The 16,996-nt window shown below is 34.2% G+C and overlaps 2 protein-coding genes and 2 long non-coding RNA genes across 6 annotated transcripts in view; 1 reads left to right on the forward strand and 3 right to left on the reverse strand.

Annotated features, from left to right (window-relative positions):
* Positions 1–16,996, forward strand: part of LOC128669773 (serine/threonine-protein phosphatase 2A regulatory subunit B'' subunit delta-like) — an 85,937-nt gene that overhangs the window by 33,234 nt on the left and 35,707 nt on the right. The window lies entirely within an intron of this gene.
* Positions 302–1,462, reverse strand: LOC128669779 (uncharacterized). The gene is made up of 2 exons (XR_010369890.1): positions 855–1,462; positions 302–673 (listed from the first exon to the last, which is right to left on the reverse strand). It is a non-coding gene; the product is annotated as an uncharacterized LOC128669779 (long non-coding RNA).
* LOC128669776 (uncharacterized) lies at positions 2,512–3,988 on the reverse strand. Its single transcript, XR_010369892.1, has 2 exons — positions 3,600–3,988; positions 2,512–3,403 (listed from the first exon to the last, which is right to left on the reverse strand). It is a non-coding gene; the product is annotated as an uncharacterized LOC128669776 (long non-coding RNA).
* Positions 8,725–10,477, reverse strand: LOC128669774 (GATA zinc finger domain-containing protein 7-like). Its single transcript, XM_053744873.1, has 2 exons — positions 10,358–10,477; positions 8,725–10,158 (listed from the first exon to the last, which is right to left on the reverse strand). The coding sequence occupies exons 1-2, from the start codon at positions 10,412–10,414 to the stop codon at positions 8,809–8,811; spliced, it is 1,407 nt and encodes a 468-aa protein (XP_053600848.1). The 5' UTR covers positions 10,415–10,477; the 3' UTR covers positions 8,725–8,808.

Below are 16,996 nucleotides of genomic sequence, written 5' to 3' on the forward strand. Positions count from 1 at the left end.
TAACAGAAGTTTACGAAATGAGTTGATATACATATTCACCAATTCACAAAGATTTTCTCAAAACTTTTAGCTGCCTATTATTGATGTTTCGTTTTAATATCATTAAGTTTAAACCACACAAACAAAGGGAACCATTATCTTTGCAACTTTTTTCTGTCTACATTTCTATTAATCACCTATTTTATTTTGATGATGATATGAAGATGTGACGTTATTCTTGCTACAGAGAGAATAATATACCTGCATACTGTTCCTACATTTAAAATGAAATGGACTTATTTCTGGAGTAAAATACAAGAAATATTCCAAAATATGTTTTAATTTACTAATTTATTATTACAATAACGTGATATCTCATGTACAAATAATATACAATATTTAAAGAGTGAAGTGAATTATGGAGAATAACAGAAAAGAAGTAAATGTAATATTAAAATTGAGGCGTTTAGCAGCGGCCACACCCCCCACCGCAGCCTCCCCCGCAGCCGCCGCCGCAGCCGCAGCCGCCAAATCCACCGCCCCCACGGCCCACTAGGGTCAGCAGAAGAATCGGAAGGAGGATGTCGTCATCGAATCCACTGTTTCCGATGCCATTGCAACCTCCAAAGCCGATGCCACCGCCTAAACCGTAGCCGGGGTATCCACCGAAGTACTGGCAATGTGCCCAGTGGCACTGAAAAAGAATTTGTTTAAAATTTTAAAAAGGAATTTTATACTTTTAAATATTGTAAAAAATGTCAACGATGGGTCAAAGTTCTATGAAAAATGATTTTTGGTAATTATAATCCATCTGAACGATCACCTAGAAAATCTTGTTAATTAAAAATATATTTTTTTTATTACAAACAAATTACCTGCAGTAATAGCATTAAAGATGCGAACGCTACGAATTTTGTGGAAGTCATTGTGTTTTCTTTTCGAATCACTACTTGTTAGTTACTTATATACCACTACTTGGTACAATATCAATAAGCCTATTGCCAATATAGAATATTTTGTAACTGTAAAGGTATTTGTGTCAGTTATGGCACGTGAGACATGTGTTTTATCATTTTCATTACAATGGTTATTATTTGGAAATATATTATGCACACGTGTTAATTAAGGAGCAATTTCATAACTCCTCTCTCATTAAAAATATCCTATAAAGTCCACCACACACATGTTACTACTTGCCGACAAAAAGTTTTCTAGTACCACAGTATTTAGATATGACTCTACCCGAACTGAGTAACAAACAAGCAAGAATTATTTTAATCATTATGCGAAAGTTTGCATATCATTTAGATTGTTTATTACTCAACCCGGGTACAATATAATAAAGTACACGGGTAGAATATAATGTGGAATAGCACATATAGAAGTTTTTATCCCATAGAAACGAAGCCCCGGGGCGCAGCTAGTAAATTAATAACGTTTCCCCTAATTGTGTTTAGGCATTGGGCATTTCCAGAAACTAATCAAAAAACATTATCGTTTATTTTACACACAAATGCACGAAATCTTTCGAAATAAAAAGTCACAAGGTAATATTCAGAACAGGCCTTTACAGGCTTTTTCACTTATCACATCACAATTAAATAATATTTATCAAAACTGCTGAGGGGAAATGCTGAAGTGCTGAATCATCTTAAAAATGCTTCACAACAAAAGTCTGCAATGGTAACATAATGTAAGTTTTTTATTATTTTGAGTATGTATAGTATTAGGCATGTAATTAATTATCCACATTTAAAATGAAATTCATCCTCATATTTCTCAAGGTAGGATATAAGGATGATTACTACTCTCTTGAACGATATTTTCATAGTGATAATGAAATACCGAGAAGAAAATTCACATTGATTTACTGAAAATGTCCTTGTAACAATAATTATCAATGAAATTTCTAGTCATTTAATCGTGGAATATTTTGAAAAATGCTTCCAAGACAAAGTAGTAAATAATACTACTAATTATGATAATTATTATTACTACTTATGGTAAAAACCGATCGTAGTTTTCAAAAGAGCCTCCTATGATATAAATATTGTGATCAAAAATTACTGAGATCTAGGACAGTCTGGAAAATGCCATTATCTGGTGTTGGATTCAATTGCTTTGGAACCTGGAGTAGGAACAGCCTCAACATACTCGAATTTTGACCTGATGGCCTCGGCATTAGGTATATACTTTTGTTTTACGCAGCATTTATACACCTGTGTAAATGGATTGTGTGAAGAATGATTCATTTTGAATAAACTTATTCTGTTTAATTTGAGGCATGTGAAGTCCTTTTACTTATAAATTGATGTTTATTTTGATGCTTAGTTATAATCTCTAAGTAAATTACGATCTCATTTTTTTACTGGTTATTTGGGTTTTCTGGAGTTTATAATAGTGTGCGTACTTTACTTACTCAAACATACCAAAATCCCTCATTCCTTAACGATCCATAAAATTGTAGCTGATGCAAAAATAAGATACTATTTGCATATAATATACGCTCCGAACGAAAAGAAACAAATCGTGTAATAACAATATATATTTATTATTTCATATTTCAACCAATTACATAAATCTATATACTATCTAATCTAGAACATTAACATAATGTAATTCACGAAGTTTCAATAACAATTTGTGTTCGATAAACTTTTTTCTTGTCGCAATTTGCATTGCAAGGTTCTTCCTCTTCAACGTAACCCTCTTTATCGTAATCGTTATCAGGTTTCGAGTAACTAATAGTAACCATATTGCAACCTGCTTGTATTGTTGCACTACCTTTTTGGTCGTCATACTCGACTGTACTGTTCTTCTGCGGTTTACTTCTTGCTGATTTCTTTCCCGTAAAATAATGTTTAGTGGTGTCACTTTTTCCAGAGCAATGCTTGTTTTTGTTGGTAGAACAGTGCGAGGTTTGTGTGTTTGATTTCGATTGTTTGGTAGATTTGCCTTTTTTATTTGACCTACCTCTTTTCCGTTTACGTCCGGAACTTGGATCAGGAAACCACCCATTATCTTCCCACTGCTCTTTTTTGAACACATCAAGCCAAGAATCATCGCCATCGGCCATACAAGGTATAGGAATAGGTATAGGATATGGCAAATAGACGGGACAGTCGTTCTGACTACCGATCCATAAAGATAGGATGTCAAACATATTGAAATTATCGTCATTTTTTTTGCTTTTCCTGTTACCATTATTATTGTTATTTCCATCTAATGATATGACTGTTGGTAACTGGTAAGGATAATAAGGGTTAGGGGATGTATATGGACCGGGATATTTGTTTTGGGGTAAAGTCCGAGGTCCTAATTGATGAGATGGTTGGTAATTATTCAATGGTACTCCGTAATTGTACGTTTCTTCGTTATCAAATAGGAAGGAATCACCAAAATCCCTGCCCTGCATGATATTTAGCTGTGAAAAATTTAAGATAAATTAGTTTATTGGGTAACATTAAAAACATATTTTTTATTACTGTCTGGAACATTAAATCTTAGGAAAGAAAAATAACTGAGCTGAGCCCGAATTTAATATCAAATAGGGTGAACGCAATTGAACTGCATAATTTTCAAGAGTTTCGTAAATAAAATAAATAAAAATCAAATTTTACCTTAATGAGAAAAACTAGTACAATGAAGACTGAGGTTCGGCTATTTGGCATTTCTTCTATAATTTATCCGAAGATTTGTAACTATCGTGTATATTATTTAACTTTCATCAAGTGTTGCAAGAGGACCTCTCGTTTCGAAACATGTTCCTGACCACCAACGAACACGTTTGTAGGCAAATGGCTCAAAAATTGTTAACTTACGCATTATATTACTTTTTCCTTATCGCTGTGTTGATATTTCAATAATTTTTAGAAATTAAAACACACTATTATGTCATAATTATTTCTTTATTGAGCGATTGACCGTTTCTCGGAATTATTATTACAATTCAATAAATTTATACTATTACTAACAACAATTTGTACACATTTTAATTGTATAGTATAAAAATATTATAATTAACAAGGAGCTGCAGAATCTGCTGCCTTAATGATTAGATACACCTCGGAGGGGTCTTTACCTGGACACGTTTTGATTGCTGGGTTTGAACAACTAGGAATTGTTATAGGTTCGCCTGAACAGCCACAGGAACTGCTCGTTGCCACGAGAGGAGCGGCATCAGAGCAAGAACTGCTGCCAGTAGAAATTGTCACGCTAGTTGTGCTTGCACTGTTGCTATTTGCACAACTACTTGTTGGAGAGGGTGATATATCAATGGGCACTAATAATGTTCCTCCTGAGCCACCGCAACTTCCACTGGATCCATCATTGCATCCTCCATTGCATCCGCTATTATATCCACTTCCACATCCGCTGTCACCACCACAGTTGCCACCGCAGTTGCCGCCACAACTGTCGTAGCAATCGTATCCTCCGTACCCTCCGCATCCTCCACATCCTCCAAATCGACCACCAAACCCACCATTTCTCAATGCATATAGAAGTACAATCAGATTAAGATAATCTCCACCTCCATTTGAATATCCGTCATCAGCTACTATTATCTGAGGTGGGTAGTTCGGATAACCGCCAAAATTTGGAGGGAGGTTGGGCAAGCTTGGTGGAAAGTTAGGGAAATTTGGTGGGAAATTCGGAATATTTGGTGGAAAATTCGGATAACTAGGGGGAAAGTTGAAAAAACTTGGTGCGAAGTTAGGTATAGTTGGAGGAAGACATGGTGAATTGGAAGACACGGCAGTTTCTGGTAATAATGGCTTTATAATAGCTGGCACAGAGAACTGACCAACCAATGGCGTTGGTGATCCAATGGCTTGACCCCATGTCTGGAAACCCTAAAAATATTTAAATATCTGGATTATATGTACAAATTATCATGTGCTGGGTTTTGATTACTCAATTAATGCGATAAGTTTATATTTATTGATTAGTTCCTTTGTTATAATGAAATCAGAACTTATGCAATAAGTACCTTCAGTATAAGAAACAGGGTCGACCATAACGTCAGCCACCGGGAGCCCATATTGCACGTTTGGGTGGAAATTCTAAGGTTCCTTTATATATTACGGATTTCAAAACTCGGTCAGTAAGCAATTATGAAATTAGGTCACCAGTGCATATAAGCACGTAAATGATTCACGTGGAGCCATCGCAACAACTTTATCAAAAATTGGCCTATAAATATTCGAGGTACGTGCTGAGAACAGGTTCAAAAATATGTTTTTTTCATTTCTGTATTAACTCTGATAAATAAAATCAGCAAAAGCTTGTATGTACACATTAACTACGGTTAGGAATCAGTATGAATGATTAACTCGATCTTGGGACCTTTCAATCAGAATCGAGCGTCGGAACCACCACTGCTTCCAAATTTAAACTACGTACCTAGGTATAATAACACCTTATTATTTAGTGATATGGTTGGCACTCAGCCAAGTTCGTTTAAAATATTTTGACGACATTAAACAGTATCTCTAGATTGTTTAATTAAATAACATATAAATAATTTTCTAATTATAATACTGAACAGAAATACTTATATGACATATTTGGTATGAACATGTTATTAGTATTTCTATTCGATGCAAGATCTTTTCATTAATATAAAGCCATTTTTAAAAAATCTCGTATCATAAGAAAATAAAGTAATTCCATTAAATTAAAATTATCAGATAGATTACTACCAATCTAAAGGGAAGTACAGCATGCGGCAAAAATAACTTGTGTTGTTAAAATGCACTTCTTATATAAAGTTTTATCTTTTGCAATAAAATTATTACTTCATAGGCATTGTTATTGCGATTGTTCTCAGACGGTTTTGTGTTTTGTTAATTGAATCATCATTGACTTTTCTTATAACTATTCTATAGCCTCTTGTCCCCTGTTAATTTCCCGCTAAATGACCTGATCGTATCATAACTCATTAGCGTGCATTCTCGGTTTCTTCCGCGTCCGTTTTTTTTGTAAAACTGCAAACTCATCAGTAGCTGTATATTTAATTAGCTTTTGGTGGCCTAATTTTCTAACAAGAAAATTATTATTATAATGATTAACTGAAAATGAAAACTGTATATATATATATATATATATATGAAAGATATATAAAAACAGGATAAGAAGTTACTGAACTTTTTTCCCCTTTTTAACCCCCGATTATAGTTCTCTCCTGCGTAGTTTTACGTTTAACGTGTCTGTGTCTCTTTATTAATATACACAGACGATACACAGACGACATAAAGGTACACAGACGATTTTGATCTAGTTATTTTATTTGAAACAGAATTGAATCGTGAGTGTCCTTAGGTACTATGTTTGCGAAACCGTTACAAGGTTTTGAAACTTTTTTCTGACGGATTAGAGGATTCGGAGTCCGCGGTTTTTTTATTTACATTAGAACATCCTTTGTGTTTTTCATCATCACTTTGTACCGAGATGCTTGTTCTCTGGTATTAGATAGTAAGAAGAAAAACTGACGTGTTTGTCGTTTTCGGAAATATTAACAAAATGCAAATATTGAAAAAAATATAACTTTAATTAATGTAAGAAGTTAAATTATAGTTTCACATTTAAAATTTTAATAAGATAAAACTGCAACTGTTTTATTAATTTTTTTGAATGTTGTTAAATTGGTTGTCATCACTACATAGGCATAATACAGTTTAACACATTAGCCTAATCTATAAATTTATTAATACTATACATAACAAAAAATATGTTTTTTTTTTAAATATACTTTTTGCAAAAAAGTTACTTAAAAGTAGGTTGAGTGTGATCACACTATCATGTCACCTTTAGAAGTAATTTTGACAAGAGACTCTCTCAAATTTCGGCTCATTTACAGGACAATAGCTAAGAAAATAAAATCATCAAAGGTTTTAAAAGACGTTTTCTTACTAAAAATACAATATATATATTTTAAAAAGAAAATAACAAAGTGAAATCAACAAGATGTTGTTGTAATTATTGGGATGGGGACAGTATTGTAGCCATTGTTACTGTTGCCGTTACCGCCACCCCCGCAGCTCCCGCCGCAGCCTCCCCCACACTCCCCACCGCGCCTACAACCGCAACCTCCCCCGCAGCCCCCGAAGCCTCCTCGGTTGTCAAGCAGCAGAAGAAGCAGTATTGGAAGCATGCTGTTGTAACCATTCCCGCCGTCGCAGTTGTCATTTTGAACGATTATTGGATAGGGGGGGTACGAGGAGTAAGGACTGCCATAATTTTGGTTCAGGGGTTGTCCAAAATACTGAGCATGTACGAATGCCTGTGAATTAGATATATAATGTAATTAAATTAGACAAGTAATAAGAATATAACAAAAATACAACAAAACATAGAAAAAAGATGTTTGCGCGTGTTTCAAATAGGTGTCGCCTTAGTATTACGCTGGACTTCTAAATCCAGCAATGATTTAAAGACGTCACATTTTGTAGTAATATATGTATTTGCGCTTGCGTTTAATGCATTTCTTGAATCTAATTAGTGAAAATTTGTAATAAACCCGTACATTTAAAGAACTTAGGAGAACAATACACGATATCCAAGTAAATGAATGCATTTTTCTATTAGTAATCAACAAATGTGTTCATTAATGAGTAAAACGCATTCGGATGTAAATAAAAATATTGTTACTTTTATATATAGGTAACTGTTATAAAATTTCAGCATTTTAATCTAAATTTTGCAACATTTACGCACATATTGGGAAAAAATATGATAATTCAATAATCGTAGTTTGTTGAAATCATTATTAATTATTTCGTTATTTTATTAAATGCCGAGATATCAATTAACGAATCATGTATCAAACATAACTTAGAAGCCTGATTAGTTCCTAAAAAAATATTTATTAGGTATCTAAGAGTACATACTATTTCACGCAAATACTAGATACTGGACGGATTTCGATGAAATTGAATACGATAATGGAATTTAAAAAAAACGTATTACGTTATAATACGTGGGATATTTTTTACTCCAAAATTCCCATGAGAGCAAGCTGGAAGACGAAGCTTCACTAAACCCAAGCATAATTTTATAGAATTTCAAGAAGTGGGCCCTCAGACCACACGTGTTAAGAGAAAGGTCGAAGTCAAGTGGGATTGTTCTGGCTCAGGTTTCAGTATATTCATTAGTTCCCAAGTATGAAAATTATGAAGAATAAAAATGTACTCTATAAAAATTTATCGTAAACTAATTTTATTTATCTCATACTAATTAATTAAATGAGTAAATTTTTCGATTCAAAATTCATGTAAGTATTTAAAATTACGTATCTTGTTAATTAGAGTGTATGAACTTACTTACTTTTACCATTTATGTAAATAATTAAGAATTTATTTTTAGAATACGTATTACTGTGTGCGTCTATTTTAAGCCGAGATAAGTAAATATCTGATTAAAATTCCAACAACACAGCAGATAGGAGACCTCTGTTGGATCATCAAGTCATTACCTAACCTAGAAGTTTCTCAAACGTATTGTATGCAGGCTGATTTAATTAAACTTCGAGTAACATTCATTACTTCCAAATTAGGATATGGTAGATAACTGGAAAGGGTATAAGTATTATTTAAAAATTAAAGACGAATCACTGTAATAATGTACGAAGAAATCCTTCAAAGTCTACTAAATAAAAAATAGATTAAAAAATGGAACAAAAACGTTAAAAAATATCTACGTATCTTTATAAACGCACTTCACAGTGGGAGTAATTAATAAATAAAATGTACAAAAAATATGCGTAAACTTTAATCTAAAATTAAATTATTAAATTTAATATCACTGATTCTCATTAAATAACATTTGAAATTATTCTTCGTCATCATAGTTATCTGAATCATTGCCTAATTCTTGTTCCCTGCTGTCAGTATTGTTTATTGTGTTCTCTTTTATAGATTTCTGGTGCTCAGGAGCTTCAGTCATCGCTTCTGGACTTTCTGTAGTTTCTTCAACATCATCGTTACTATCCGAGGTCTCCGACGTAGACTCCTCACTGTTATTGTTTGAATTAGCATATCCACTGAATATTTGTGGTTGTTTGTTGTTCGTGCATCCGCAGTGATGGCATGTGCATCCATTGTTTTTCTCTTTCAACAAATTAAATATGAGAGGGAGCAATGCTTGTAAGTTGGATGATTTGGACCCTGATTTGGATAAGGCTGCACCCAAAATCGAATTACCATTTAGTAGCGAGCCCGGTGTGAATTGAGCTGGAGCTGTGTCTGAGATCAAGGAAGATATCAGTGATAGTTTATTTTGATCTAACTCTGGAGTGGGAACGATTGGATCAAAATATCCCTGGGGTTGCACTGACTTTATAATAGTGACTTGATTTGGAGTTCCCGAGATTGGATTTGGAATATTAGGCTGTACTACATTAACAGATCTTTGGTTCTGTATAGGCACTGCCACAAGTGCATATTGTTGGTTATTTATTGTACCTAAATCCGATATTGCCGTAAAAGGCGATGGATTGAGGACAGGTTGATTAGTTGTATAGCCCATAGGTACTGATTGGGTCGGCAGATTAAAATTACATGGCATCGATGACGCAATTTGAGCTGACCTACCAGCATCAGACAATTGTTGTGGAATGTGAGGGGGAATATTAGAAAATTGGTTATTTTGCATAGGCGAAGAAGCTACAGAAATGTCAGGTACGTGATTATTAGCTAACTGTAAACTGGATAGAGAAGGAGGAAAACTTTGCTGAAAATTATTTGTTTGTAGACCAAGTGGTAAATTTGGAGTTAATTGTTGCAAATTTAATTGCTGTGAATTTCCTGGTTGCAGGTTAAGCTGCGGCAAATTCCCCATTTGTTGAAGGCCCAGTTGTTGCACGTTTCCTTGTTGTAAATTCAGTTGGTTAAAATTTGGTGGCATATTCACCTGTGCCAAGTTGGCTTGAGGAATATTCATTCCTTGTTGTAAATTCGCCTGTTGTATGTTTAACTGTTGTTGGAGTGCTGCTTGCTGTAAATTTAGTTGCTGCTGTTGTAAGTTTACTGGCGGTTGTAAATTTCCATATAACTTTCCGTTCAATAATTTTTGATGGAACGGACATTTAGACATACGATTTAAATTTTTTGGTAAAGGAGATCCAAGTGGTGTATGTGCGTTAACTTGATTGGGGAATCCATTCTGTTGTCCGCTGGCACCCTGAAAATATAATAAGAATTATTTTTTCCCAAATTATAGTACTGTATGTGGCTTCTGAAAACCTCGATGTATATAGGCGAAAAATATATTTAAAAACATATCACATTGTGGTAACAATCAACGCCAACCACAAAACAAAAGAACGGTCAAATTACGTCTCGAACCCAACTTAAATTATGATAAGAAAATTTTTACAAACCTTCAAATAGAGTATTGATAATATAAAACTTATATGTATAACTGGCGGCCATGCCATCTTGAAAACTTGAGAAAGGCCACGGGCTCTCTCTTAAATACAATTAAGTATCTTATCAATGATCTTACAACACTGCTCGGACTCATCTGCCGAGCACGATGCCATCTCTCGCGAACTGCAATTATGTCACGTACTCTTACTTATCAATGAAATACTCAATGTATTTGACTATCAATTGCTTGCTTATCGTGTCGGTGATTTGTTAATCATTATTTTATTAACGTAAGCTAATTTAGACAAAACATTACTTTTCTAAAATAGATAAAGGTGAATTTAAACATGTAAGACATTATGTCACAGTACTTCGATCACAATTGATCACAATTTTTATTAAGTATATCTTAGTTTACTATATATTTTATTAGTAATAGTTAAAAATGTTGAAGATTCGGCTGTAATTTTACAATCGCCTGCCGGCCCAACGTCTGTTTGTCCTCTCGTGGATAGTATCCTTAGTATGACACTATTCTAGGAAACCACACGTGTTAGATTTTATTAACAATCCGATTTCAATCAATATTATTTGATAAAAAAGCACATATCTTATGCATTTAGAAACTAAATATTTCTAATAAACTTGTTTCTTTTATTTCAGGTAACTCACGAATGCTGCAAAAATACAATACGAACATGATATATACATGCGGGTAAAAACATTCATAAATTTTATGATTTAAATGTTGAAACACCGACTTTAGGCGCTCTATTACCATTAATTCTTTAAAACACAGCAAGGAATTCATCGATTTTTTACGACTTTTTGGACAATAACAATAAGATTTATTGTGCGGCAACGCCCGTTTTCCCAAAAACAGAGACAATCGGTAGACTCGACAATGAGGTTTTGCCAAAAAAGTGGTTTATTGTCCAAAAAAACATTATCTGGAGGTGGTTTTCGTTTCAATGAGCTATTCGTATTACTGGCGCGAATGTATCAAGTTGAAAACCTGATAATTTTACAATAATTTATGTTCTCCAATACGCTTATGGAAACAGAATTCAATGTTGATATAACTTTTTAACACAATGGATCGCATTATAAGTCCTTCAATAAATATCCCCGTTGCCAAGGTTTTAAGAAAGAATATTGGAAATGTCAATCCCTGGTTAGCTCGTGAATGGAAGAATTACTTATCCATTTGAAAATTAAAAGAAGAGAGAAATTGGAAAAAAGGAAATAAGTACATAATAATTCAGATGTGGTCAATATTTTAGTACATAGATAACCGAATATAAATTTCCCTTAGTCCAACTAGTTGGACCTCCCTTGTTCACCTATCGTACTCGGTGGACAACAAATGATAAATCGATAGAGGAGACCGGAATTCTATATTAAGAGAGTACTTATTAAGAAACGGTGTAATTCAGGGGAGTATTTTAAGAGTCATCACAGTTTAAAAGGAAATGGACTTCCGTCAAGAACTACGGCATAGGTGTCATTATTACTGAACTAAATGAATTCGTACCCCATTTTTCATCTATTTTAAACATTTATATCTCAGAGAACTTTCTAGAGTCAATGTTAAACTATTTTTAAGATTAGTTGGTCTCGTGATATGAATATTAAGCAGGAATAGTTGAAAAGAATGTTGGTTTTTGTGGAAAATTTTGCATATCAAAACAAATCAATACTGTTGATTGTTGACACTTGCCCGGGCGAGTTTGCCGAAGGAAACGAATGTTTGCTGTTTATAACTTTGTTGAAGCCGCCTTAGCTATAAAATATTGATGTTCTTGTTTTATTTTTTATGCAAGGCATCGCTTTTCACTTATTATTAACTCACTATTCATATAAAGCCTAAACTAAGAATGCTCTTTAATTTAGTGGTCTTAGGTAGAGAAATAGATAGATGCCAGTAATTTTTACGTAGATTTTTGGTACATAATATTCTCAACTTACACAGTATTCGTGAAGTATACGCGCGAATGATTTGTTAACTAAGGATATCAATATGCAAAATGGAGAAGAAAAAGTAGAGAAGCTAACCCTGGACTCCAACTCTTAACGGTTGAAGAAGTAACCCCGAAATACAGATGAAAGAGAAATTCAACTTACATTTAAAAATACTTTTATTTTGTTCTCAATGGCAACTGCATTTAGGTGGCATAAGTCAGCATTTATTTTTATTAACATTGTTTTCGACAGTAATGAGTGGTGTCGGAAGATCAAAAGACGACACCATCACTAATTGACGCGACCTTTGAATTTTCGGCCTGGTTGCGCAGGCGCCGACAAGCATATTAATGATCAGTGCTCGTCAAACTATTTAAGATTAATTGTCAAGTTGACGATTAATTATACAACAGTTTTGTCCAACAAACGCTGTTCCAAACGTCATCATCAACATAACAACAAAATGGACGCGAGTCCATGAAGACCGCTTCTTTGGTGCTGTTTTTTTTGTCAGATATCGGATCCGGTGATACGGATGCCGTGGACAAACGGGCGAATCATGATAATACTATTCCTGTATTATTATAATAAATAACCTGTCGGATTAGAATATGTTTTCTTTAATGGTGTTAAATTTGATTAAATAAATAAATAATTTCAAACTCAAATATGGCTGGAATGACAACAACGTATCTAACGTAACAAATAGTTTCAGAACTACTGGCGGGTCCAGCTGCGACGCGAATACTGGGGCAAGCATGTGGTAATGAGATTCAATGAATCTGGGTAGAATGCGCTTGCGCAACACTTGCACTGCGCAGGCTAGGGCCTTGCCACCATCCTTGGACAATTTGGATATATTTATATTTTTTTAGGACCTAAACAATTCCATATTTATAGATGAACTAGAAACCCTGCGCCTCCACCAGTGACTAAAAGTATACCTTTGTCCAATTGAAAAATACTATGGGTTTAAAGTGAAAAAAGAAATGGAAATTAAGTAGGTAGTTAAGAAGTTAGCACATTAATACGTTGCCGCTTTGCCCCGTCATTAGTTTTCGTTTCATAGGGGACGCCATGAAAGTCACCATGACAAGCAATTATAAATAAATACAAGTTGGACACGTAAATAGTATACAGAGCGTTGACGAGCTTGCGAGCGAGCGTTTGAGCTTTGACGACCTCGGTGGCGCAGTGGTAAAGTTCTTGCCACTGAACCCAGAGGTCCCGGGTTCGATCCCCGGTCGGGTCATGATGGAAAATGATCTTTTTCTGATTGTCCCGGGTCTTGGATGTTTATCTATACATGTATTTGTTATAAAATATAGTATCGTTGAGTTAGTATCCCATAACACAAGTCTCGAACTTACTTTGGGGCTAGCTCAATCTGTGTGATTTGTCCCAATATATTTATTTTTTTTATATTTATTTTATTTATTTTTTTATAGCGTTGAACCCGCACCATGACAGCGTCATTACGACTTCCAAACATAACCACAACTAGTGCAAGTAAGATAGGCGCACACAAAGAATTAGAAATAACATAAACTAAATAGAAATGTCGCTTTATTATGTCGCCGTCAGATGTAAGCATTTTACTCTCAAGCGCTTTGGCTACCCGATACGGCTACGGCTGATACGATTACACGATACGATTTGGCTACGCTTTGATCCCGGAAACATAACTGTTCCCGTGGGAAAATTAGGCGGGTGAATCCGAGAGCAAAAGCTAATACTAAATAATTTAAAATTTGACGTGAAAAATTGCATGTGCATGTCTATTAAATTAATGTTAAAAATTTTATGTGTTAAATGTAATTTTTTTAGTCGTCTGAATATGGTAAATAAAAATATAAGTACAATGCATGGTGTGGTGTGTATGAGCAAAGGATATTTTTTCGTATTATGAAACACGTCTTAATAATTTTATTATAAATTCTGTGGACCCACTAATCTAATCTAATGCTGCTCAATGCAACACGACCATGCATCGTCGCTCGGTGCATCCGACTACATACCTGCATACAACCATGTATAGTGTAGTATTCTATATCTATCGTAAATACGCGCCTTATCTGCAGTGTACACAAGGCCGCAGTGATGTTTCGACAACCCGACAACCTTTTTACCCAGCGTCCAAAATGGAGGCTATCTTTCAAATGTCCTCTCTGCCGAAATGTCATCAAGACTCTTTATTGACTGTCTGTCACATATTCACTTGCAGTATAAGTTACTGCTTCTCTGTTTTGGATTTTTGTTATTTTTAAAAACTTTATCAACATCATCCGGGCCTTCGCGGCCCGTATTGTTTGAGTATGTGACAGACAGTCAATAAAGAGTTTTCGTATTAAAAACTAACGAGAATCGAAGAGAGATACATTCTAGAAGTGTTTGAGAACATAAAACGATCGTTTACAATGTACGCGCGCCTCTAGGAAGCAATTAATTGTAAACATCCAACATTGTGTGTAAACAGTAGTTAACTTAACATCCCGTTTAGTAAACATTATTTATTTGCTCGACTTGCAGGGGCACTGCTGTGCCCCCAGATTTATTATCCAGGCTACTTTTCAGCAGCCTGGATAATAAATAATTCAATTCTATTCAAAATATTTTTTCTGAAAAAGTGCTAAAGCATTTTCCTGTGTAATTTTGACAAAAAAACGTATCTTCTTTAAAAAAGCTATTCTAAAATATTTTATTGTTTGTGAGCGCGCAATTTCCCCCATATCCTATTTTTGGGACTAATTCTAAGTATAATAGCCACATTCATGAGGGTATGATTATAGTCGTAGGGGGTAATATAATCATAGGCTATGAATATATATTTCTCGAATATCATGAAGAAAAGCAGAGAGAATTCATAAAAATAAACGTCTTCATCAAATCAAACTCCAAAATATAACTAATTTAAATAGGTACCTAATTATAATGTACCGTGGTAAAGCTCCTTACTTATATGAAACTAGGCATTCAGGTTAATAGGAAATGCGCTTCCATTAGTCGCCAACAATAGTGTCACCTGCAGTGGTCATAAACAACATCCAAATTCAAACTAGGTGAATGTGAGAGCGAACGAAATGTTCTTTATATTGCACACCGCTCACGTCCAATATAAAGTCCTACTAAATATACAATGAACTCTCTCGATTGGTCTTACTTTTATGCGAAAATTATGCCCTGAAAATGCTAAAAAGATTAAGTGCAACATAATTGGTATTTAATATAATTACGCTTTGCTGATAAAGCTAACAGAAAACTCTTTACATTTAATTGTCGAAAGTCGTATTCCAATAGAGCGGTCTAAACTAAATTAGTAAGTAACACAAATAGTTACATTCCCATGTAATATAGTTATGTTGATATTCATCATTAGTGTTCATTATAAGAAGAATAGGTAGGTATATAGGTAGGTAGGTAATAGAAACTATGTAATGCCAAATATTATAGATAGAATAGATTGGATAATAGCGTTGGAAATGTATTTATGCAGTGTTTGTCTCACCTCAGAGAAAGCGTTTTGGTTAGGGAAAGGCAACGCGTGCAATAATCTATTTAGTACCTAAATTTTATTCTGTAGTAATATATTTCTAACCTATGGTTTTGATCAGAAATTTATAATGTTTTTCACTGCAGAACGAAAGTTCTTCTAGTTGACAATTTTATTTAAACAAAAAATAACTTAATTAGTTCCCAAGGTAGTGATGGTGATGGCAAACGACTTAAGTTTCAATTGTTCCTCAACACTACGTTCTCAACGTAAATGCTCATCTTACCTTCAGTCATCATTATGCAAAATGGCTTATCTCATTTAAAAGGCAACTTTTCCTCAAAAAAGTTGCAGCCAGAAGTTTGCTCAGGCTGAAAGATGCAAACATTTTCTGCAAAATTTACAAGACCACAACATACTGGTCTTTGATGTCGTATGCATAAAGCTGAATATTGCATGCAAGTGTACATTGCAGCCGTTGCATTGCCCTTGGCCTGGCTGGAGTGGCCACACGCCCTCCAAGCTGCAAATTAAATATTAAATTTCATTTCGTCGTTTCAACAGAATTCCCACAAGGGTGGACGTGGAGACGTAGAGCTGTAACTACTCGAATAATTTTGTTGTGGAGATTAAGCATACGTCGTCACCTCGCCGTAAGCTTCACTGTGTGTAAAGTAATATGAAACTTCAGCGTGTAGTGTGTATTCTATATTATACCGAAGATCGTGCGAAGTGGAAATGACAAAGTATGAAAGTGGGTCCTGAGCTCTGACTTTTAACGCTTGATGTAAAAACTGTAAAAATGTTAACTAAATAATCAAATTTCTATAGTGATTATCTCATACTTACGAATTTATGTAACAACACACAACAATTTAGAAAACAATTAAACACTAATAAAAAATATATTTGAGATACACAGAATTCTCGAAACCAAAAAAAAATTTAAACCATTTTTAAGGATCAAGAAATCCATATTTAAAGTACCTTAAGAAGTTAAGTATTTTCAACTTAGCCGGCACGACGTTTTCAACTCGTAAAACATTCAATAATTCAACATAGTTTATTTTCTACATTTTTTCTGAAATTAGCGAAAACAATTTGTATTTAAAATACTTTTACGTTTAATATGAACGTAATGGTCAGAAGAGAGGGAGACTAAGAAAGCGATGGACGAACTTCGTGATGACATCTGACC

The sequence above is a fragment of the Plodia interpunctella genome, chromosome 5 (genome assembly GCF_027563975.2).
Source record: "Plodia interpunctella isolate USDA-ARS_2022_Savannah chromosome 5, ilPloInte3.2, whole genome shotgun sequence".
In the NCBI taxonomy this organism is placed as follows: Eukaryota; Metazoa; Arthropoda; class Insecta; order Lepidoptera; family Pyralidae; genus Plodia; species Plodia interpunctella.